Source organism: Pan troglodytes, chromosome 23 (genome assembly GCF_028858775.2).
Source record: "Pan troglodytes isolate AG18354 chromosome 23, NHGRI_mPanTro3-v2.0_pri, whole genome shotgun sequence".
NCBI lineage: Eukaryota > Metazoa > Chordata > Mammalia > Primates > Hominidae > Pan > Pan troglodytes.
In genome coordinates, this window is record NC_086016.1 from 33974814 (window position 1) to 33997857 (window position 23044).

Sequence of the window (23044 nt, forward strand, 5' to 3'; positions counted from 1 at the left end):
TCTTGCTCTGTCACCCAGGCTGAAGTGCAGTGGCACAGTCTTGGCTCACTGCAACTGCAACCTCAGCCTCCTGGGTTCAAGCAATTCTCCTGCCTCAGCCTCCCCAGTAGCTGGGATTACAGGTGTGCACCACCATGGCCAGCTAATTTTTTTTTATTTTTAGTAGAGACAGGGTTTCACCGTGTTGGTCAGGTTGGTCCCAAACCCCTGACCTCAAGTGATCCACCCACCTCAGCCTCCCAAAGTGCTGGGATTACAGGCGTGAGCCACCATGCGCAGCCGTAAAAACCATTCTTAGCTCACTGGCTGTAAAAAAATCAGAGGGCTGGCCAGATTTGGCCTGCAAGCTGTAGTTTACCAACTGCTGCTCTAGGGAGTGGCATTAGGTACCAAGGACAGTCTGTGTGTAAGGAATGATCTGCTGACCATGAGTCTTTTCACCTGAACTCCTTCACATGTACATAAACCTCAACACCATCAGCACCTCTGCTTCTATATGTTCTGGCAGTTAGAAGGGACACAGTGGAACAATGAGATACAAATTACCCTGTGTGCTGTCCACCAGGTTTTGCCTCTACTCATTGCCATCTTTGAGGGTCAGAAACAGTGCTGAGGACATGACTGAAAAGCAGAGAAATTATAGTCGCAAATATATTAGATTGCTGTTTAGAACCCTCTCCTGATCGTCCAGGTGAACACTAAAATCCACATGCATGACCCATCAGTAGGGCTGGAAGTAAACTCCTGAATAGTCAGGGGAAACAAAATGCTATGAGATGGCCAAAGCAAAGAGCCCTGCTGACATGCTCAGAAATGCCCAACTGTTTCCCCAAGGAACACTTCATGTTAGAATGCGTTGGGGGTACCTGCATCAGCATCTCCGCAGCCACAAGTTTCCAAGGTTTCGTATTGGAGTTTGCAGTCACTTACAGGAAGTGGCAGCAGTATCAATAAAATGGGCACCCAAATATTTCAGTTATTCTACCTTTGGAATTGAGGAAAAGTTCCAGAAAAGCAGAGAACTTGAGATGTGTCAAGTGCCATTCCTGAATTTCTGTGATAACCAGACATAAAAAGTAAAAAGATTCCGAAAGGAAAGAGGGTACCACTTAAGAATGATGGAAGGAGGGGTCATTGAAAAAGTCCTCCGTGTCATTTTTGTTTCCCAGACATGGCTGCTTGAATTCCACTAGGGTAGGGTAGGGAGGGAATGACAGCTTTAGAAAGCCCCTCACAATGTGAGTGCTTGTGTATCTGACATTATATATGTCTTAGCTTGCTGATGATTTTGTTACACAACCAGTGGAGGAGAAGGTATGGCTGCTTCTGTATCCCCTGTTTGCTAAAAAAAACTAAGCAAGAACTTACCCTGCCTTGAATCCTCTCCTCCCATCTGGCTGCCATGTTTAGTAACAGGCAGAAAAAACCTCCTGGCTCAATGTTTCTCTCCAAGAGGGCGACTGGTCACCCAGCCAGGTGGGAGGCCAGGATGTTGCCACCAAAGCCCTTACCCTGCAGCCCCACCAAGCTGCTCTGCGGCCTTTTCATCTTCCTTGGCATAGGTCTGAAGGAATTTCAGAGCTATGTGGGAGGGTGAGAGCATCCAAGCCACACTCTGATGAGACCTGAGAGAGCTTGGACACACCTTCCAACCTGGGTGCTTTCTCCCACACAGATGGGATATTCTGCCCAGGAAGGTGTGAGTTTCTGCTAATGCTTTGCATTTGGATACTGTCTTTCTGGGTGGCGCTCTCTCTCTCTCTCTCTCTTTTTTTTTTTTAATTTTCCCTATCCTCTTCATACGTCCTTGTTTCTCTCCTTCCCTCCTTGTTTTTATTTTTATTTTTTGTTTTTTATACCTGTCTCCTTCCCCTGATGGTTAACCACTGGTACACATTCCGTTTCTTCGCTTCCTTGCAACTGCTGCTGCTGCTTCCTCCTCCTCTGACTTCAGGACGGGGCCTTCTTTATGGAGTTTGTCCGCAGCCCACGCACAGCATCGTCCGCCTTCTACCCTCAGGTTAGTCCAACTCCAGGGCTTCGCATGCCTGTCCCACTGGCAGACGCCATGAGCTGGCCTTCTGTTAGGCTCTGAACACATGGAATTGGGCTGCAACTAAGTTTGGGGGGCAGTTGAACTTGAATTTGGTCTCAGAATTGTACATTCCCTTCCATGTTGTTTGTGGCGGTGAAGGGGGGGATGGAAGAGGTTAATGTAGAAGAACATATGATTGTACCAGTGATGACTCAAGTGTTTCTCATCACTGTCTGTTTCACATAGTTGTCACTGATTCTTTGCCACTTTGCAGCATCTTCACTTTTAGGTTTTAAGAGCAACATGAAATACGCTTAGTTAAGGGCTGAACACTTATTTTTTTCCCCTCCCAATACAACCAGATAAATTTATAACAGTGTGGCAGGAAGTGGTGAAAAAACACAGCAAATATTTATTAATAGGCATGTGCTTATGCATAGGCCAAAGGTGTAGCTCCCCTAGCTTCTGGATTTCACTTAAATTATTTGTCAGTTAAAAGATTTGGATGAGCCAGGTGCGGTGGCTCACGCCTGTAATCCCAGCACTTTGGGAGGCCGAGGCGGGCAGATCACCTGAGGTCAGGAGTTCGAGACCAGCCTCAACATGGAGAAACCCCATCTCTACTAAAAATACAAAAAATTAGCTGGGCGTGGTGGTGCATGCCTGTAATCCCAGCTACTCGGGAGGCTGAGGCAGGAGAATTGCTTGAACCTGGGAGGTGGAGGTTGCAGTGAGCCGAGATCGTGCCATTGCACTCCAGCCTGGGCAACAAGAGCGAAACTCCATCTCAATAAATAAATAAATAAATAAAAATAAAAATAAAAGATTTGGACGAGGCCAGGCACAGTGGCTCATGCCTGTAATCCTAGCACTTTGGGAGGCCAAGACAGGAGGATCACTTGAGGTCAGGAGTTTGAGACCAGCTGGGCCAACATGGCAAAACCCCATCTCTACTAAAATTACAAAAAGTAGTCGGGCATGGTGGCACATGCTGGTAATCCCAGCTACTCAGGAGGCTGAGGCAGAAGAATCGCTTGAACCCAGGAGGCAGAGGTTGCAGTGAGCCAAAATTGCACCACTGCACTCCAGCCTGGCGACAGAGCCAGAGTCCATCTCAAAAAAAATAATAATAACAAAATATAATTTTTTAAAATGAGAAAAGAAAAAGTTGTTAGCTGGTTAATGGGCATATAGCTAGTGAGTGACTGAGCTCTTACATCATTCTGCCCACTGCACTGGGAGGGTAAGGGTTTAGTTAACATTGGAACAGGTCAGAGGTACCATGCCTTTCTGTGTAGGTCTTCGGATATCCCCACCTGCCCTTCCCAGTCAGCTGTGTAACCATAGGCAAATCCCTGTCAGGACCTTTGAGTCCTAATCTAAGCATCTCTAAAATCTGAGTGTGGGTAGCACACTGTGTTTTTGGTTTAAAACAAACATTGGTTGATCCTTTTCACCTTTTACTTTCTTTTTTTTAGAGGTAGTATCTTACTCGGTTGTCCAGGCTGGAGTCCAGCCTCAGCGTCCCAAGTAGCTGGGAGTATAGGTATGAACCACCATACACAGCTAATTTTTTATTTTTTTAGAGGTAGGGTCTTGCTATGTTGCCCAGGCTGGTCAACGCCTGGTGTCAAGTGATTCTCCTGCCTTGGCCTCCCAAAGCACTGGGATTACAGGCATGAGCCACTGTGTCTGGCCATTAACCTTTTACTTTGTGGTTTTTTGTTTTTGTTTTGAGACAGAGTTTCACTCTAGCTGCCCAGGCTGGAGTGCAGTGGTTCAGTGTCAGCTCACTGCCACCTCCACCTCGAAGGTTCAAGCATTTCTCTTGCCTCAGCCTCCCCAGTAGCTAGGATTACAGGTGTGCACCACAACGCCCGGCTAACTTTTGTATTATTAGTAGAGAAGGGGTTTCGCCATGTTGGCCAGGCTGGTCTTGAACTCCTGACCTCAGGTGATAACGCCCACCTTGGCCTCTGAAAGTGCTAGGATTACAGGCGTGAGCCATTGTGCCTGGCCACCTTTTACATTCTTATAGGAGACTGTTATGGAAAGTTTTAGACTCAGGAGAGGCACACAAATAAGGATTATATTACCCACCAGGTGTTTTGTTGAAAAGGCAGGAAGTGAGGTGGGAAGATCACTTGAGCCCAGGAGAATAAGACCAGCCTGGACAATATCGTAAAACCCTGTCTGTAATTTTTTTTAAATATATACATAAAAAAATTATATTAGGAGGCCAAGGCAGACAGATCACTTGAGGTCAGGAGTTCGAGACCAACCTGGTCAATATGGTGAAACCCCATCTCTAATAAAAATACAAAAATTAGACCGGGCTTGTGGCGTGCGCCTGTAGTCCCAGTTACTTGAGAGGGTGAGGGAGGAGAATTGCTTGAACCTAGGAAGCAGAGGTTGCAGTGAGCCGAGATTGTGCCACTGCACTCCAGCCTGGGCAACAGAGTGAGACTCCATCTGAAAAAAAACAAAAAAAAATTATATCAGAAGTAGTAAGAGCTCATTATACATACACAAAATTAAATTGTACTTTATGTTTATTTATTATTTACTGTGGTAAAATACACAACATAAAACTTGCTTTGTGTATTTTCTGATGTGCAGCATAGAATGGAGGAGGGAGGCCAATGGAGTCAGTTGGATGCTTTCTTTTTTTTTTTTTTTTTTTTTTTTTGAGATGGAATTTCATTCTTGTTGCCCAGGCTGGAGTGCAATGGTGCAGTCTCTGCTCACTGCAACCTCTGCCTCCTGGGTTCAAGTGATTGTCCTGCCCCAGCCTCCCTAGTAGTTGGGATTACAGGCACGCACCACCATGCCCAGCTAATTTTTTGTATTTTTAGTAGAAATGGGGTTTCACCATGTTAGGCTGCTCTCGAACTCCTAACCTCAGGTGATCCACCTGCCTCAGCCTCCCAAAGTGCTGGGATTACAGGCAGGAGCCACCACCACACCTGGCCCAGATGGCTGCTTTCAAATCTTGACCTCTGTGCAATGTTAGGGAGCTGTGTTAGGCACATGAATTAACCTTCTGAACCTGTTTCTTCATTAAAATATATATATATATATATATTTATTTACTGTGTGTATTTCTTCATTTGTAAAAGGAAATAAAAAATAATTTCTTTGTAGGGTTGTTCTGAGGATTAGAAATAATATCCATTTCTCAGTCATGCGTGGTGGCTCAAGCCTATAATCCCAGCACTTTGGGAGGCCAAAGTACTGGGATCTCACTTTTTTTTGAGATGGAGTCTTGCTCTGTTGCCCAGGCTCAAATGCAGTGGTGCGATCTCAGCCCACTGTAACCTCCGCCTCCTGGGTTCAAGTGATTCTTCTGCCTCAGCCTCCCAGGTAGCTAGGACTACAGGCATCTGCCACCACAGCCAGATTTTTTTTTTGTATTTTTAGTAGAGATGGGGTTTCACCATGCTGGCCAGGCTGGTCTCCAACTCCTGACCTCAAGTGATCCACCCGCCTTGGCCTCCCAAAGTGCTGGGATTACAGAAGTGAGCCATCGCGCTTGGCCTAATTTTGTAGTTTTAGTAGAGACGGGGTTTTGCCATGTTGGCCACGCTGGTCTCGAACTCCTGACCTCAGGTGATCTACCCGCCTCGGCCTCCCAAAGTGCTGGGATTACAGGCGTAAGCCACCGCACCCAGCCGTATTTTTTTTATCTTATTGTATGTCTGTTTATTAGTAGCCTCACCTTTTTTGGAATGATGTAAGATGTAAAAATATAAGTAACGCCAGGCGCAGCAGCCCACGCATGTAATCCCAGCACTTTGAGAGGTGGAGGCAGGAAGATCCCTATTAGTCCAGGAGTTTGAAATCAGCCTGGGCAACACAGTGAGACCTTGTCTTTACAAAAAATAAAAATAAATTAGCTGGGTGTCGTGGTGCATGCCTGCGGTCTCAGTTATTTGAGAGACTGAAGAGGGAGGAGTGCTTGAGTCTGGGGAGGTTGAGGTGGGGACAGTGACCATGATTGTGCTACTGCACTCCAGCCTGGGCGACAGAGCAAGACCTGTCTCAAAACAAAACAAAACAAAACAAAACATATATATATAACCATTTGGAGCGAGGGGTTAGGATGGACACATAGAGGAAGGAGGCTGCCTCTGTGACAAAATTCATATCAATTGAGATAGCAAATTCCAAGCACCTCCTGGGTGTAGGGCTGTGCCAAGTGTTGTGGGAAATAACAGGGATGAATAAAATCCTTTATGAATATTAATGCCTGTCTTTGCTCACCGCTAGATGGCAAGCTTCATGAGGGCAGAGAGAAGGTTTTAATTTGGGATAATATTCCCCTTCCCTAATCTTAACCTTGGAGAACATCTGAGCTGTGGGTCTGCAAGTTATTCCCAAGCTTTCCCTCTCTGCAAGCCATATGGGATTCTGTTGTGGATCCCTTTGCAATGCCTCTGTCTGCGTGGCAGGAGCTGAGTGACTGGAAAGCAGGAGCCCACTTAGCCCATTTGTCTCCGGGTAAGACAAAGGAGAGTGTCATCTCTACCAGCCTCCAGGCACAGTGGAGAGCTGGGCTGGCAGATCCAGCTGTTTCCTTGTAGCTGATGACCCACCAGCATGAGAAAGTGGGGCTGTGACAAGCCCACGAGGTGGAAGGTAGAAGACCCGTGGGGGGTGCCTGTGGTGGGTGGTGCTAATCTCAGAGGCATCTCTAACAGGGTTCCCTCCCTTACTTTCTCCTGTAGCTTGGGAGTGCCAGAAAGTGGGGGGAAATTGGGGATTGGTGCTGCTGCTGAGAGGTTTGGTTTTTTTTTAATCAAACGCCGGACTTGGATTTTGCCATTTTTTTCAATTAATGTCTTCTTTCTATTCTAGGATCCAATCTTGGGTACCACATTGCCTGGCTTCCCAGTCTCTTCTAATCTGTGACTGTTTCTCAGGCTTTCCTTACATTTTTCTTTCTTTTTTGAGACAGTCTCGCTCTGTCGCCAGGCTGGAATGCAGTGGCGCAATCTCGGCTCACTGCAACCTCCGCCTCCCGAGTTCAAGCGATTCTCCTGCCTCAGCCTCCCAAGTAGCTGGGATTACAGGCACACACTGCCAGGCCCAGCTAATCTTTGTATTTTTAGTAGAGACAGGGTTTCACCATGTTGGCCAGGATGGTCTCCATCTCCTGACCTTGTGATCCGCCCACCTCGGCCTCCCAAAGTGCTGCGATTACAGGTGTGAGCCACCACGCCCAGCCCTTTCCTTACTTTTTAAAATGACCTTCACAGCCTTGAGAAGTCCTGGCCAGGTGTCCCATAGAATGTCCCCAAATCTGGGTTTGTCCGAGGTTTTTTTTCATGGTTAGACTGGAGTTACAGATACTCAAAAAGAATACCCCAGAGGGGAAGTGCCCTTCTCATCACATCACATCAGTAGGTACCTGAGATCCACACAACATCACTGGCGACGATAATCTTCATCACTCCTTCATCACTTGGTTAATGTCATATTTGTTAGCCATCTCTACTATGAAGTTACTATTTTTTCCTTTTTTATACTCCATTTTTTGGAGGCACATCACTAAGTCTAGCCCACTCTAAAGCGGAGGGGGGAGTATCTACATATGTTCAATGGAGTCCTTTTTTTGGACAAGGTTCATAAGATTCTTAAGATGAAAGGCATCTCCCTTTACTTGGCTCTTTGCCAGGCATCTACGTGCGACATCTGCCATTCTCTCCATCCTACCTGCCATTTATCTTTGTTCACCACTGATCTTATTCCAAAAAGTTATTTCATGTGGATCGTGGAAGTAAATGCAACCCCTAAAATAAAAACATGACTAGATGGGGGAAATTCAGGTAAAGAAAAAAAATAAGACAGGATGTAATATAAGGCCTTGTAAAGTAGATAGAATTTTGTGCCAAATTCAGCTCTGAACCTCCTGGTAGCCAAAGAAAAGTGGGAAACCTCTGTTCGAAGACTCATAGTGGTTATAAAATAAAGAGAACCAGATTCCTTGGGAGAAGCATACCTTTTCCTGGTATTAGGATCTAAACAAAATGCCTTTTCTGTGCAGCCTCTTAAAAGATACACATTGTGTGATACATAGATAGAGCAGAGGTCAGGAAACTATGGGGCAGATCTGGTCTACCATCTGCTTTTGTAAATAAAGTTTTATTGTAATAGAGCCACACCCATTCATTTACATATTGCCTATGGCTGCTTTCTCACTTTCTTACTCAAAGTTGAGTAGTTGTGACAGAGACCATATGGCCCACAAAGCCTGAAATATTTACTATCTGGTCTCTTGCAAAAAATGTTTCCCAATTCCTGATCCAGAGGACAACTCTTTAACCACCCCCTACCCCCGCTCCCAACAAAGTAGGACTGCAGGACTAATGTGCATTTCTGGTAATGGCCTTCAGGTTAGGCTAGTAGAGCAATTCTTGTTATAGTACATGAGAGAACCCCACTACAGGGGCCCAGAAGGCAATGCCTAAGAGACACTCTTATATGCATAAGAGCTGGTTCTAGTCCCCTTTAGTTAGCTTATTCTCGTTTAAATTTACGGCATGGTCTCATTTAAATTTACAGCATGGTAAACCTTACTGGTTAGAGGCAGGTGGTAATTGGTAATTGCAAGCTGTCTCTTGCTGCATTTCTCTGTGTGTTTATGGTGCCAGCAAAACCTGTGTGGTCCTTTTTTTTATTATTGTTATTTTTTTAACAAATCACTGAGCCTGCTATAGAACAGCAAAATGGTTCTATGAGAACCAGGAGGAACTTTACCCCCCAAGGGACATTTGGTAATATCTGGAGACATTTTTATTTGTCATAATTGGGGGTTGGGGCTGATAGTATTACTGGCATCAAGTGGGTAGAAGCCAGGGATGCTTCTGAACATCCAACAATGCACAGGACAGGCCCCCACAGCAAACAGTTATCTGACCCCAGAGGGCAATACTGCTGAGACTGAGAAGCCTTGTTTTATTTTCTTCATTTTATTTATTTATTTTTTTGAGACAGGGTCTCTCTCTGTCACCCAGGCTGGAGTGCAGTGGCAGGATCCCAGCTCACAGCAACCTCTGCTTCCCGGGTGAAGCAGTCTTCTCACTTCATTCTCCCAAGTAGCTGGGACTACAGGCGTGTGCCACCACGCCTGGCTAATTTTTGCATTTTTTGTAGAAATGGGGTTTCACTGTGTTGCCTAGGCTGGCCTCGAACTCCGGGACTCAAGTGATCCACTCGCCTTTGCCTCCCAAAGTCCCGAGATTACAGGCGTGAGCCACCGCACCCAGCTGAGAAGCTTTGTTTTAGAAAGCAATTTTTGCTAACAAAATATCTGATAGAAAGATCCCTTCTGGAAGTACCTAAAAACCTCAAGTTAGGAGGTTCTAAGAGCCTTACACTTTTCCAGAATTGCTCTAAAAGACTTAGTCATTCTCTTCATATACTTGCTGTGGGTATAATCTTTGATGCATGCTGCTGGGCTTCCAGGTGAACAGGTTATAATCCTGCCTCCAGGACCCTTAAAGGTGATATAACAACATTACAGGCTGTAATCCCAGCACTTTGGGAGGCTGAGGTGGAAGGATCAGTTGAACCCAGGAGTTTGAGATCAGCCGAGGCAACATAGCTAGACTCTGTCTCTACACACAAAAAAGAGTCAGGTATGGTGGTGCATGCCTGTAGTCCCAGTTACTTGGAAGGCTGAGACAGGAGGATTGCTTGAGCCCAAGAGTTTGAGGTTACAGTGAGATGTGATGGCACCATTGCACTCCAGCCTGAGCAAAAGAGGGCAACCCTGTCTCTGGAAAAAAAAAAAAAAGATGCAGCACCATTACATGAGGCACAGCTTGGCAGCTACCAGAAGCTCATAGAGGTCCAGAGTAGAGAGGGAGATGGATCTCCTTGAGGCCTCGGGCGGACTGAATCGGAACAGTTTGCTAAGGGAGCAGCGTTTAAAATGGCCCTAAAGACTGATGGGATTAGCCAGGTGTGGTGGCTCCCACCTGTAATCCCTGCTACTCGAGAGTCTGAGGCAGGAGAATCGCTTGAACCCAGGAGGCAGAGGTTGCAGTGAGTCGAGATTGCGCCACTGCACTCCAGCCTGGGCGGCAGAGCAAGAGTCTGTCTTTTAAAAAAAAAAAAAAAAAAAAAAAAGACTGATAGGTTTTTAGCCACTAGTTGTGGAGAAGAGCACCCCAGGGCGATATGGGGCACATAGACAGGATTTATACACACACGGTGTCATTTGGCTGAACACATACACATGGGTGAATGGTAGGCAGTGTGGTGAGATCTCAGGTCAAGCCAATGTTGTGCAGGACCCGTGATGTCCTGTGAGTCGGTTTTCAGTGTGGTGGTTCATGGGGAGACTTGAAAGTTTTCAGAGTAACAGAATGATGGGATTGGAACTGTTCTTGACAGACGATGCAAATGGAGCTGGCTCACAGGGAGGGTTTTTGAGGGAGAGGCTGCAATCAGGGGCTAGTTAGAAGAATGTTACAGCCCTCCCTGGCCAGAGGAAGTACAGGCATGATTTAGAGATGCATGTGAATCTGCAGAGGGCAGGCCGTGGGACTAGGCCTGTCTTTAGATGCAAAGCTGGAGAAGAGAGCTATCAGATGGCTCTGAGAGTTGAACCTGAGCAACTGAAAGGTAGAAGAAAGGAGGTTTTGGGTGGGAAAGGGTGATCACGGTAGGCAGAAGATGTACATTGTGATGTTCACCTATTTGTCTCTAAATGTGGTCTTTCAGTCCTGCTGTCCTCATAAGGAGTGATTCTGACTTCTCCACTCTTTCTATGGAGATTTTTCTTTAGTGTAAATCGTGTGGTTTGAGGCAGGTGCTGAAGCGATTTCTTTGGTCCTGGGGATTTACTGTGAAGAGTGGCCTCTCGTCTGCCCTGGTTAGAGAGTGGGAGTTCCCAGCTGCTCTGATAGAAGGCAGTGCACACAAGACTGGGTAGAGTCTCTAGACAACTTTAGCTCTGCCACTAGGGACCAAGGGGAAGTGGGAATGAGCAGAATGGGAAGGATTGCATTAATTTTTGTTTATTTTTTGTGAATGCTTACTGAGTGAATAAGCCAGTACAGCTTATTTACTGTGTTTTCCTGTCAGTTATTTTTGGATTCAAGTATTCATTTTTAAATCTCCTGCAGGTATCTGTGGACCAAACAGCCACTCCTATGTTGGACGGCACCAGTTTGGGCGTATGCACAGGCCAATCCATGGACAGAGGCAACAGCCAGACCTTTGGGAACTCCCAGAACATAGGAGAACAGGGCTACTCCTCCACAAACTCCAGTGACAGCAGGTGAGATTCAGAGTGGCCAAACTCGTGTTCCTGGGGAGTGGGGACAGTCTGATCTCAAAGGCTGCAGAGGCTGAAGTCCAAAGCTCTGGGCCGAGTTCTGACTCTGCCACAAGTCACATGCGACCCTGGGCAAGTTAGTCCTTAACCACATCTGTATGATGGGACTAATGATCTGTTTCCTGCCATCCTCACGGGATAGCTAAGAGGTTCCCACAGAGACGTAGGAAAGTGTCAAGCACCACACAGGAGTACAGGGCTTCTGGAAGGGGGCTCTGTCCAGTCTGTCTTGTTCACTGTGGTGCCTGTGGCACGATGTCTTGCACGTCATAGCATGCTGTCAGTAAGGAAAAGAACAAACAGTGGATGAATCACTAATTGTGGCCAAACATGACTGTTCTTCTTCTATTCCTTAGTATCCGGAGGAAAAGGAAGCTGTGTGTACTTCATTTGCTCGAGCAAGTGCACCAGCTTTTACTACTGTTGTCAATTCTGAGAAAGTGTTTTATTTTCTTCCCAGCTGTGTTTGCTTTATAGCAATTATGCCCCAGTCTTTTCTTATTGTCTCACTGTATTGACGAAGCAGTCCTTGGCAAAATCATCTAAGAGACTTAACTTTTATACCCCTGTCCCTGAGAGCAGAAAGTTCTCTGGGGCTGCTCACCTGGCTGGCCTCTGTCAGGAGTCACTCCATTTCCCTTATGTCATAAATTCTGTGCTGGTTTAATCTGTGTCTCATCTACTGCAGCCTGTTCATTCTGGCCAGTAGAGGTGATGGTCATTTCAGAAGCAGGAGCAGGTCTGAACTTCTCTGCTCCCTGCCTTCGCTCATGCCCTTATACCCATTAAGCCTACCTGGCTTTTTGGCTGTAGGTGTGGAGGAGATTGGAGAGGCTGCCCAATGCATAGAAAAAATCTGCTTCCTCATTGCTTACAAGGGTAGAACAGGAGGTTTTCTTCTGCTTTCAGAAGAAATGAGGAATCGGGGATATTTAGGCTGGAGGTGAAAAGACCAAAAATGACATGGCAGGTAGAATCAGGACCAATGACTGAAAAATACAGAGAACAGATTCTATTTCATGATGAAGAACTTACTAGCAGTGGGTCCTGCTGCATGGAAATGGGCTGCACTTAGAGGAGCCAAGTTCTTTGCCATTGAAGATGTTCACACAGATAGGACAGCCTCTTGCCCAGACGCGTGGTCTCAGCAGAGACTCAGGCATTAGAAGGAAGTTCATTTCAAGGGTTTGAAAACTTTTTCTAACCCTGAAATTCTGAAATACTTCCAGTGATTTCTGGACCCTCTGAATAGTCATGAAGAGTAGTCTGGGACTGAGGAAAGGGAGAAGTTCAAAGAACTTGAGGAGCTTCTGGATAAGCCCCACAGCTGGCCCAGTTTGGTATAGTGGGTGGCCACTCAGCTGCTGAGTATTAAGCACGTTTTAAGGGACCATCACACCTTTGAGCAAGAATGTGGGCAGCAGGTGGTGGAAAGGGCTTTGGAGAGAGACTGACCTGGATTCAGATCCACATCCTGGTACTTCCTGGCTCTTTGACCTTCAGCAGTTCCTTTAGTCAGTTTCAAAGGGTTGGTGTTAATTATTTTAGTATTGTTTACCACTTTGGGCTTCCTGTGTGTCAGCCCTGTACATGTGCTCAGCATCGTATAAACATTCGCCTCACATCAGCCCTCAAAGACAGGAACAGCATTAACCCCATTTTTCACATGGGGGAGCTGAGGCCAAGAAAAGCTATGTAGCAGGTTGGTGATGATACTGGGATTCCATTCCCCATGCTCTTAGGGTGTTACCTAGTACTCTGGTCAGGATTCAATGAAGCTACCTGTGAAAGGCTCTTGGGGCAAACCCAGAGCAGTCCAGGGGGTTTCTTGGAAGTGGTTGGGCCTTGGGCCTGAGGAATATTATTAAAAGGAGAGATGCTTACTAAGGGCAAGTTTGGACACAAAAGTACTTTGAATTCTAAATGTGGACATTTTTTATTTTATTTTATTTTATTTATTTATTTGAGACAGTCTCGCTCTGTTGCCTAGGCTGGAGTGCAGTGAGTGGCACGACCTCAGCTCACTGCACCCTCCATCTCCCAGTTTCAAGCGATTCTCTTGTCTCAGCCTCCCAAGTAGCTGGGACAACAGGTGCACGTCACCATGCCTGGCTAATTTTTGTATTTTTAGTAGAGACGGGATTTCACTATGTTGGCCAGGCTGGTCTTGACCTCCTGACCTCAAATAATCCACCTGCCTCAGCTTCCCAAAGTGCTGGGATTACAGACGTGAGCCACCAAACCCGGCCCTAAATGTGTACATTTTAAAATAGGAAACCCCCTATGAGATAACCCCCTGATATAGCTGTTTGGAATTTACTAAAATGCCTTTAGTGTCAACATTGTCCTGGTTTCTGGCTCCATAGGAAGTGGAGACTGTTCCTAATATTCGTGCTCTTGACTGCATACGTGCCATCTTGCTTTGCTGACCTGACACCTTGTGTTACAGCTCTCAGCAGCTGGTGGCAAGCTCCTTGACCTCATCCTCCACCCTGACAGAGATCCTGGAAGCCATGAAGCACCCCTCGTAAGTGGCTCACCACAGTGTAGGGTTGGAAGGTTCCCAGAAGCCTGTGCCACAGCCATGTTTAGGCAGCGTGGTTTGGTACATTCGTACATGACTGTACTTCTCACCAGTTTTGAGAGCTTGGGCAAGTCACTTGACCTCTCTGAGCCTCTGTTTCCTTGTTTGTAAGATGGAATTGTTTTTTGTTTTTTGTTTTTTTTTTGAGGCAGAGTCTCACTCTGTCACCCAGGCTAGAGTGCGGTGTCGCCATCTTGGCTCACCCAACCTCCGCCTCAAGATGGGATTTTTTTAAAAGGGATTTTTTAAAAAAGTAGTTAAGCCACAGAGTTGATGTAAAGATTAAATGAAATAATTATGTGAGGTACCTAGTATAATGCCTGACAAGTATAGGTATTCTCTGAATGTGAGTTCCCATCTTTCCCTCTCTCTCCCCCTTCTCCTTTTCCCCCGTAACAACTTCTTCTTTTTTTTTTTTTTTTTTTTTTTGAGACAGAGTCTCACTCTGTTGCCCAGGCTGGAGGACAGTGGCGCGATCTCGGCTCACTGCAACCTTCACCTCCCAGGTTCAAGTGCTTCTCCCACCTCAGCCTCCTGACTAGCTGGGATTACAGGCATCCGCCACCACGCCCAGCTGATTTTTGTATTTTTAGTAGAGACGGGGTTTCGCCATGTTGGTCAGGCTGGTCTCAAACTCCTGACCTCAGGTAATCCACCCGCCTCAGCCTCCCAAAGTGCTGGGATTACAGGCGTGAGCGACCACGCCAGGCCCCCGGTAACAGTTTCTTTTGTCCTCTCATGGGTGTTTCTCTGAGTCTAGGAATAGCATAGGGACATTGCTTTATGGTATTAAATGCTCTAGTGGGAGTCCCTTCTTTTTCATCTTTCCTTCCACTTGTTGCCATGGGGCACACACATCCCCTGCTCCCCGCTCACCGTGTTGGAACCCAGGACAGGAGTCCAGCTGCTCTCTGAACAGAAGGGCCTCTCACCGTACTGCTTCATCAGCGCGGAGGTGGTGCACTGGCTGGTGAACCACGTGGAGGGGATCCAGACACAGGCGATGGCCATTGACATCATGCAGGTGAGACAGCAAGAGGGGCCCATAGAGCTGTTTGCTTAGGTCCCGAAAAATCAGGGCCTGCCTTAGAAGCCATCACCCTTTCCAGTAATGAGATCTGCAGGTTGGGGTGAGGATTTTTTTTAATAAGTGGGAGGCCTTTCTGGAATTGATGAAAGAACAAGTCTTGCTTTGAAATACACTGTATCTTGACTTAAAAACCGTGCAGAATTTATTATCTGAACTGAAATGTTTTGGACAGAATCTGTGCATTTATAAACCTCAGAAAAATCTCTATGATTTTTGGGGGAATGCCCTCCCTCTGACCTCAAGCTGCCAGTTTCCCCTGGTCAATGCATGCTTATTCAAGACTCAATGCTGGATTCAAGGCTCTGACCCAGGGGCCTTCTGTCACCTTGTACTTACTCTGTCAGAGCTCTTAGCACAACAGAATGAAGATCTTTCTCTCATTTGTCTCCTGCCTCAACCAGCTCCTTGAGAGCAGGATCACCTCTTATTTTCCATTTCTGTATCACCAGTGCCAGGCATGTTGCTTGGCACCTGGTAGGCACTTAGCACCATGCTTGCTGGATTTAATTACACTGCTCAGAACTGGAACTCTGGAATATGGCAGAACTGGAACAACAAGGAAATGGGAAACGGCCAGTTGACTGAGCCAGTTCATGCCATCCTGTCTATACGGAGGCCCCAACTGGAAGTCAGTACTGTTTCCTTACCAGCTGAGTTGTCATCATGGAAATGTTAAAATCGATAACTGATTTGAAAAAGCCTATGATTCTCAGTTCTCACTCTGAGGGTCTTGATGTGCTGTTTTGCATAGCCTTTGCCGTATACACTCTCGTCTCCCTGAGAATACGATTTCCTTATTCAAATAATGAAATGCTACTACAGCAGTTTAAATGAATGAGCTGAAGGTACATGTATCAACATGGATAAATGTCAGAAGCATGATGTGGACTGGAAAACCAACTTACAAAATGATATAATATTATGCCCTTTATTTAAAAACTTAAAATCCCAAAAGAATACCTTATATTCTCTATCATACGTGTTTATATAATAAAATTATTTAATAATAATATTACACTAACCATTTATTTCTGGGGAGAGAGGAGGAGTAATGGGAGTGGGAGAGTCTATGGAGATTTTTTTTTTTAATAAGAATATCTGAAATCAGTATAGAGAAATGTCAAATTTGTGAAAGTAGAATAGTGGCATATGTGGATTTTTTTTTTTTTTTTTTGAGACAGAGTCTCACTTCGTCGCCTAGGCTGGAGTGCAGTAGTGCTAATCTCAGCTCATTGCAACCTCCACCTCCTAGGTTCAAGTGATTCTCCTGCCTCAGCCTCCCGAGTAGCTGGGATTACAGGCATGCACCACCATACCAGCTAATTTTTGTATTTTTGGTAGAGACGGGATTTCACCATGTTGGTCAGACTGGTCTTGAACTCCTGGCCTCAAGTGATCCACCCCGCTCAGCCTCCCAAAGTGCTGGGGTTACAGGCGTGAGCCACTGCTCCCGGCCATCTGAATTTCTTTATGCCCTTCTATATGTTTGAAATATTTGATGATGATACGAGTTTACATTTTAAAATATAATTTATATCAAGTACAACATGTCTAATCTGGGGGTGGAGGGTAGGGTCTCCTCAGTGCTCCTGTCACTCCCTTGTCTCCAGAGCATGACTGAGGGCTGCCCCTTCAAGATGCCTCTCTGCAGGAATTTCAGAGTTTCAATGTCTCTCCTAGAAAATGCTGGAAGAGCAGCTCATCACACATGCATCTGGCGAAGCCTGGCGGACCTTCATCTACGGCTTCTATTTCTACAAGATAGTAACGGACAAAGAGCCTGACCGAGGTTAGAGCCGAGGCGAATGCGGTTGCCCACAGGGGCAAGTGTTTTTCCTGGTGACTTGCTCTTTCACATGATGGTGCTTCCTGAGCTGCATGTGTGACTTTGTATTGTAAGTTGACAGATCTGTCAACTTCCTTGAGCCTTTGTACTTAATTTAAGCATAGCTAGAGTGACAAGGGTTTCTTAAGCTACAGTGTGTTCTTGGTGAGAACAGTGTGGGTGAAAGATAAAGCTAAAAGAGGCCAAGGGACCTGGTGTGAGGAAATTCCCACACATCAGTTTTTGGTAGCTGTTTTTAATTAGAGTGCCCCACTCCCTTGCCCACCCAGCCCAGGTGGTTCTGATTATATTATCATGGGCTCCGGTCTGTGATTTATAGCACTTTTCACTTGCTAGATCTCCAGTTCAGACTCCGTTTCTAACCCCAGGAAACTATCAATTCCTAGCAAGTTTTCCAAGTAATATTTTAAGTATCTGTGGGGTTTTTTTTCTTTTGTTTGGTTTTTTAAATAATGAGAAAAAGTAATTCCCCAGAGGGAAAACTTTTTTAGCATGGTCAGAGCTGGCTCACATAACTGGAGGCACCCCAGATTCAGACCAGCATCTTGCCGGGCATGCTGGCTCATAGCTGTAATCCCAGCACTTTGGGAGGCCGAGGCTGGCAGATCACTTGACGTCAAGAGCTCAAGACCAACATTGGGAAACCCTGTCTCTACTAAAAATACAAAATTAGCCGGGTGTGGTGGTGCATGCATGTAATCCCAGCTACTTGGGAGGCTGAGGCAGGAGAATAGCTTGAATCCGGGAGGCGGAGGTTGTAGTGAGCCGAGATTGTGCTGCTGCACTGCAGTCTGGTTGACAGTGAAACTCCATCTCAAAAACAACAGCCGGCTGGGCACTGCGGCTCACGCCTATAATCCTAGCACTTTGGGAGGCCGAAGTAGGTGGATTGCCTGAGCTCAGGAGTTCGAGACCAGCCTGGGCAACATGATGAAACCCCACCTCTACTAAAATACAAAAAAATCAGCTGGGCGTGGCGGCAGGCACCTGTAATCCCAGCTACTCGGGAGGCTGAGACAGGAGAATCGCTTGAACCCAGGAGGCAGAGGTTGCAGTAAGCCAAGATCACACCACTGTACTCTAGCCTGGGCTACAGAGTGAGACTCCATCTCAAAAAAAAAAAAAAACAACAGGCTGGGCACAGTGGCTCACGCTTGTAATCCCAACACTTTGGGAGGCCAAGGCCGGCCGATCACGAGGTCAGGAGTTGGAGACTAGCCTGGCCAACACAGTGAAACCCCATCTCTACTAAAAATACAAAAAATAGCTGGGCGTGGTGGTGGCCGCCTGTAATCCCAGCTACTCGGGAGGCTGAGGCAGGAGAATTGCTTGAACCTGGGAGGTGGAGGTTGCAGTAAGATGAGATCACGCCACTGCACTCCAGTCTGGCGACAGAGCGAGACTCCGTCTCAAAAAAAAAAAAAAAAAAAGAACAGCAAAAACAGAAAACCAGACCAGCATCTCCAGTACACCTATAGCAAAAGGGGACCTTGCCTGTTCTGGAAGTGACTCCTATCCTGCAGACAAATGGCTTCTCTGCCTCTGGGTTTAAAGAATCAAACATGGCCGGGCGCGGTGGCTCACGCCTGTAATCTCAGCACTTTGGGAGGCCGAGGTGGGTGGATCATGAGGTCAAGAGATCGAGACCATCCTGGTCAACATGGTGAAACCCCATCTCTACTAAAAAATACAAAAATTAGCTGGGCGTGGTGGCACACGCCTGTAGTCCCAGCTACTTGGGAGGCTGAGGCAGGAGAATCGCTTGAATCCGGGATGTGGAGGTTGCAGTGAGCCAAGATCATGCCACTGCACTCCAGCTTCGTGACAGAGCGAGACTCCATCTCAAAAAAAAAAAAAGAATCTTACATGAGATGAAGCAGCTAGTGCCACTCCCCGTGCTCTCTTGTCCAAGAATATGGCAGAAGTGGACATGTGTGGGATTTTTTTGTATATGCATTGACACTTTTCCCTTTAAATTATACATTTGACCAGTAGATACCTATCTTACCTTCAAGTTGAAAACATACCAGGTTACTGTTATATATTCTGAAATTTGAGGTATGAAACTGATCATAAGGTCAAGTGTGGTGCTGACTCGTGCCTATAATCCCAGCACCTTGGAAGGCTGAGATATGAGGATCTCTTGAGGCCAGGAGTTTAAGATCAGCCTGGGCAAGAAACATAGCGAAACCCCATCTCTACAGGAAAAAAAAAAAAAAAAATTGGCTGGGTGTGGTTGTACATGCTGGTCTTCACAGCTACTCAAGAAGCTGAAATGGGAGGATTGCTTGAGCCCAGGAGGTTGAGGCTATAGTGAGCCATGATTGTACCACTGCACTGAAGACTTGGCAAAGCAGTGCAGACCCTGTCTCTAAGAGAAAAAAAGAAATAAACTGAGCATAAAATATTTTTTAGTGCCAGGTACGGTGACACACGCCTGTAATCCCAGCACTTTGGGAGGCCAAGGCAGGTGGATCACCTGAAGTCAGGAGTTTGAGACCAGCCTGGCCAACATGGTGAAATCCCGTCTACTAAAAATACAAAAATTAGCCGGGCGTGGTGGCGCATGTTGCTACTCAAGAGGCTGAGGTAGGAGAATCACTTGAACCTGGGAGGCAGAGGTTGCAGTAAGCTGAGATCGTGCCATCGCGCCACTCCGGCCTGGGCGACAGAGCGAGACTCCGTCTCAAAAAAAAAAAAAAATATATATATATATATATATGTATATATACGCGTATATATACACACATATGTATATATACGCGTATATATACACACATATGTATATATACGCGTATATATACACACATATGTATATATACGCGTATATATACACATATATACATATATACACATATATACACATATATACATATATATACACATATATATATTTTTTATTGAAGTGAAATTCACATGATATAAAATTAACCATTTAAAAATGAACAGCTCGGTGCATTTAGTACATCCACGGTGTTGTACAACTATCACGTCCATCTAGTTCCTGACCATTTTCATCACCCTGAAATGTAACCCCATCCCCTTGAGCAGTCACCTTCCAACTCCTCCTCCCACCCCCGGCAACCAATAATCTGCTTTCTTTCTCAAAGATTTGCCTATTCGCTACGTTTCACATAAATAGAACTATACAGTATGTGGCCTTGTGTGTCGGCTTCTTTTACTTAGCGTGTTTTTAAGGTTTATCAAGTTGTAGCATGCATCATGAAGAAAATAAGCATTTGTGTTGAGTACTCCTTCTCTCCCCTCCACTTTTCCCAGTGGCCATGCAGCAGCCTGCCACCACCTGGCACACAGCAGGAGTGGACGACTTCGCCAGCTTCCAGCGCAAGTGGTTTGAGGTGGCCTTTGTGGCAGAAGAGCTCGTGCACTCTGAGATTCCTGCCTTTCTCCTGCCCTGGCTGCCTAGCCGGCCAGCCTCCTATGCAAGTAGGCACAGCTCCTTTAGCCGAAGTTTTGGAGGACGGAGCCAGGCGGCAGCACTTTTAGGTACATGCTCAACCCAGACAAGGTCTGAGGGTGTGCCAGTGGGTGGCTGCGGGAAAGTAGTGGCCAGCCAAGGGAACGATGCCACATGAACCAGGATTAGAGTCGCTGAGGTCGTCACACAGGCCACTGTGTCTGTCGGCACTGTTGGCTTCCTTGCTGACTTCCACTTGCCAAGTGGTTTTATGACTGTCCCAACCAACAGACGGTATTTAGCACCTCTCAAATCAGAACATAGTGCCAGAGCTGTTCGGATAGGAGAGAAGAAATATGTGGCCAATTTTCCTGAGGGTTCTGTAGGATATAGGAGATGTGAGATAGTGCTCATTGCACCAGCTAGTTCCTGCTGGAGCCCGTCCCTACAACCATAGCATCCTATGATCTCAGAAGAGGAAGGAACCTAAAAGGTCATCCATTCCAGACACTCATGCAGAGCAAAAGTCTCTCTCTCTCTCCTCTTCCTTTCCTCCCCAAATGTGCTTACCATATTGAAGGATGTAAACTGAAACACTTCCCTCCTTTCCACCATTCCTGCAGCTCTAAGATGGGGGTAAACACATGCTTATTGAAAGGCAATGACCTCTGATAGGAAATGGGGAACTCTGCGCTAGAGGACCTGACTGATGGGTTGAAATGTGAACATCTTTAGAAAATACCTGCTCTGGGCAAAGACCATGGGATTTATCTTAAGGGCAAGTTGGAAGATCCTGAAAGCCCTCTGAAAGGAAGAAAGCAAATAACATAAACCAAACTCCAGGGAAATTCCATGTTCTGCTTTGTTTGCCTGTAATCGCCCAGCTAATTGGAATCCTTTACTAGCTGGTAAAACGGAGATGTTAATCGTTATCAAAGTTTCTAGATCCAGGCTGGGCACGGTGGCCCACGCCTGTAATCCCAGCACTTTGGGAGGCTGAGGTGGGTGGATCACTTGAGGTCAGGAGTTCAAGACCAGCCTGACCAACATAGTGAAACCCTATCTATATTAAAAATACAAAATTAGATGGTTCATGCCTGTAATCCCAGCACTTTGGGAGGCCGAGGCAGGCAGATCACAAGGTCAGGAGATCGAGACCATCCTGGCTAACACTGTGAAACCCCATCTCTACTAAAAATACAAAAAATTAGCCAGGCGTGACAGTGTGCACCAGGTACTCGGGAGGCTGAGGCAGGAGAATGGCGTGAACCTGGGCGGCGGAGCCTGCAGTGAGCCGAGATCGCGCCACTGTACTCCAGCCTGGGTGACAGAATAAGACTCCGTCTCAAAAAAAAAAAAAAAAAAAAAAAAGGGGGGGCCAGACACTGTGGCGCATGCCTGTAGCCCAGCACTTTGGGAGGCTGAGGTGGGTGGATCACCTGAGGTCAAGAGTTTGATACCAGCCTGGGCAACATGATGAAATTCTGTCTCTACCAAAATCAGTCAGGTGTGGTGGCAGACGCCTGTAATCCCAGCTACTCCGGAGGCCGAGGCAGGAGAATTGCTTGAACCTGGGAGGTGGAGGTTGCAGTGAGCTGAGATCGCCCCATTGTACTCTAGAGCGAGACTCCATCTCTCAAAAAAAAAAAAAAAAAAAAGTTTTCAGATCCTCAGATTCACTTGGATCTGGGTGTGGCTCACTCCAGCATTGCCTATTGCTGTGTGTGAGAAGTGAAGGGGTGGGGAGGATAGGGCAGAACCTTGAGCAGCTCCTGCTCCTTTCCCTTAGGCAGTCATGACTTGCTCTTCTCCCTTCATTGCATTTCTAACTGTCTACTTCCTTGACGTTTTTTTGGGATTAAAGAAGCTGTATACCCGTTACCCTGGGGTGCTCACTTCCAGCAACCTAAACCACCTAGAGCACTACCAGGGCTTGAGACCTAAGGCCTTTGAATAGCAAGCAGCAACCTTGTGATTTTATGTCGTGGGAGGACCTATTAGAAATAGCAAATAAGGCCAGGCGTGTGGCTCATGCATGTAATCCCAGCACTTTGGGAGGCTGAGGCAGGAGGATCACTTGAGGTCAGGAGTTTGAGACCAGCCTGGTCAACATGATGAAACCCCATCTCTACTAAAAATACAAAAATTACCTGGGTGTGGTGGCGGGTACCTGCAATCCCAGCTACTCAGGAGGCTGAGGCAGGAGAATCGCTTGAATCTGAGAGGCAGAGGTTGCGGTGAGCCTAGATGGCACCACTGCACTCCAGCCTGGGCGACTCCATCTCAAAAGTGATGGAGTGAGACTCCATCTGAAAAAAAAAAAAAAAAAGAATAGCAAAGAAAAGGGCAGGTACCTACCCTGATGTCAGTGGGAAGCAGAAGCCAATAGTCCAGCAACAAAGGTGGAGTGGGGAAAACCTGTTACAAATATAACAAACACAAGAACTTGATAAGTACAGTGTTAATCATTCACTTATAGCACTAGGCTGCATACGAGAAGCTTCTCAAGAAGTAACTTTACACCATTTTTCTCATGAAATCAAGTTTATTTTTAGTAGCCAAGTTTTAAAGTCTACTTTTTCCTCATAGATAAAAATTAAGAATTTTCATCTCTGCGGAACAAGGAACTAAGCCTGAAAGCTAGCTAGGTGCTTTCAGATACGCACCAAAGAGAGAGCTGAAAAGTCAACTTCCCACTCCCCTCGGGGTTACTTTCTGAGAAAAA

At 46.3% G+C, this 23044-nt stretch overlaps 1 protein-coding gene across 41 annotated transcripts in view; it reads left to right on the plus strand.

Moving 5' to 3' along the window:
* Nucleotides 1-23044, plus strand: part of DEPDC5 (DEP domain containing 5, GATOR1 subcomplex subunit) — a 155279-nt gene that overhangs the window by 105678 nt on the left and 26557 nt on the right. For 17 of the 41 annotated variants that reach the window (XM_054675703.2, XM_054675704.2, XM_063808211.1 and 14 more), the window contains 5 exons: nt 11170-11324; nt 13831-13908; nt 14857-14989; nt 16736-16844; nt 20181-20408. In XM_054675703.2, coding sequence (XP_054531678.1) covers nt 11170-11324; nt 13831-13908; nt 14857-14989; nt 16736-16844; nt 20181-20408 — 703 coding nt within the window. Of the gene's footprint in view, nt 1-1954; nt 2021-11169; nt 11325-13830; nt 13909-14856; nt 14990-16665; nt 16845-20180; nt 20409-23044 lie in introns of all 41 variants that reach the window. The other 24 variants (XM_063808195.1, XM_063808202.1, XM_016939032.4 and 21 more) reach the window with 5 other exon arrangements.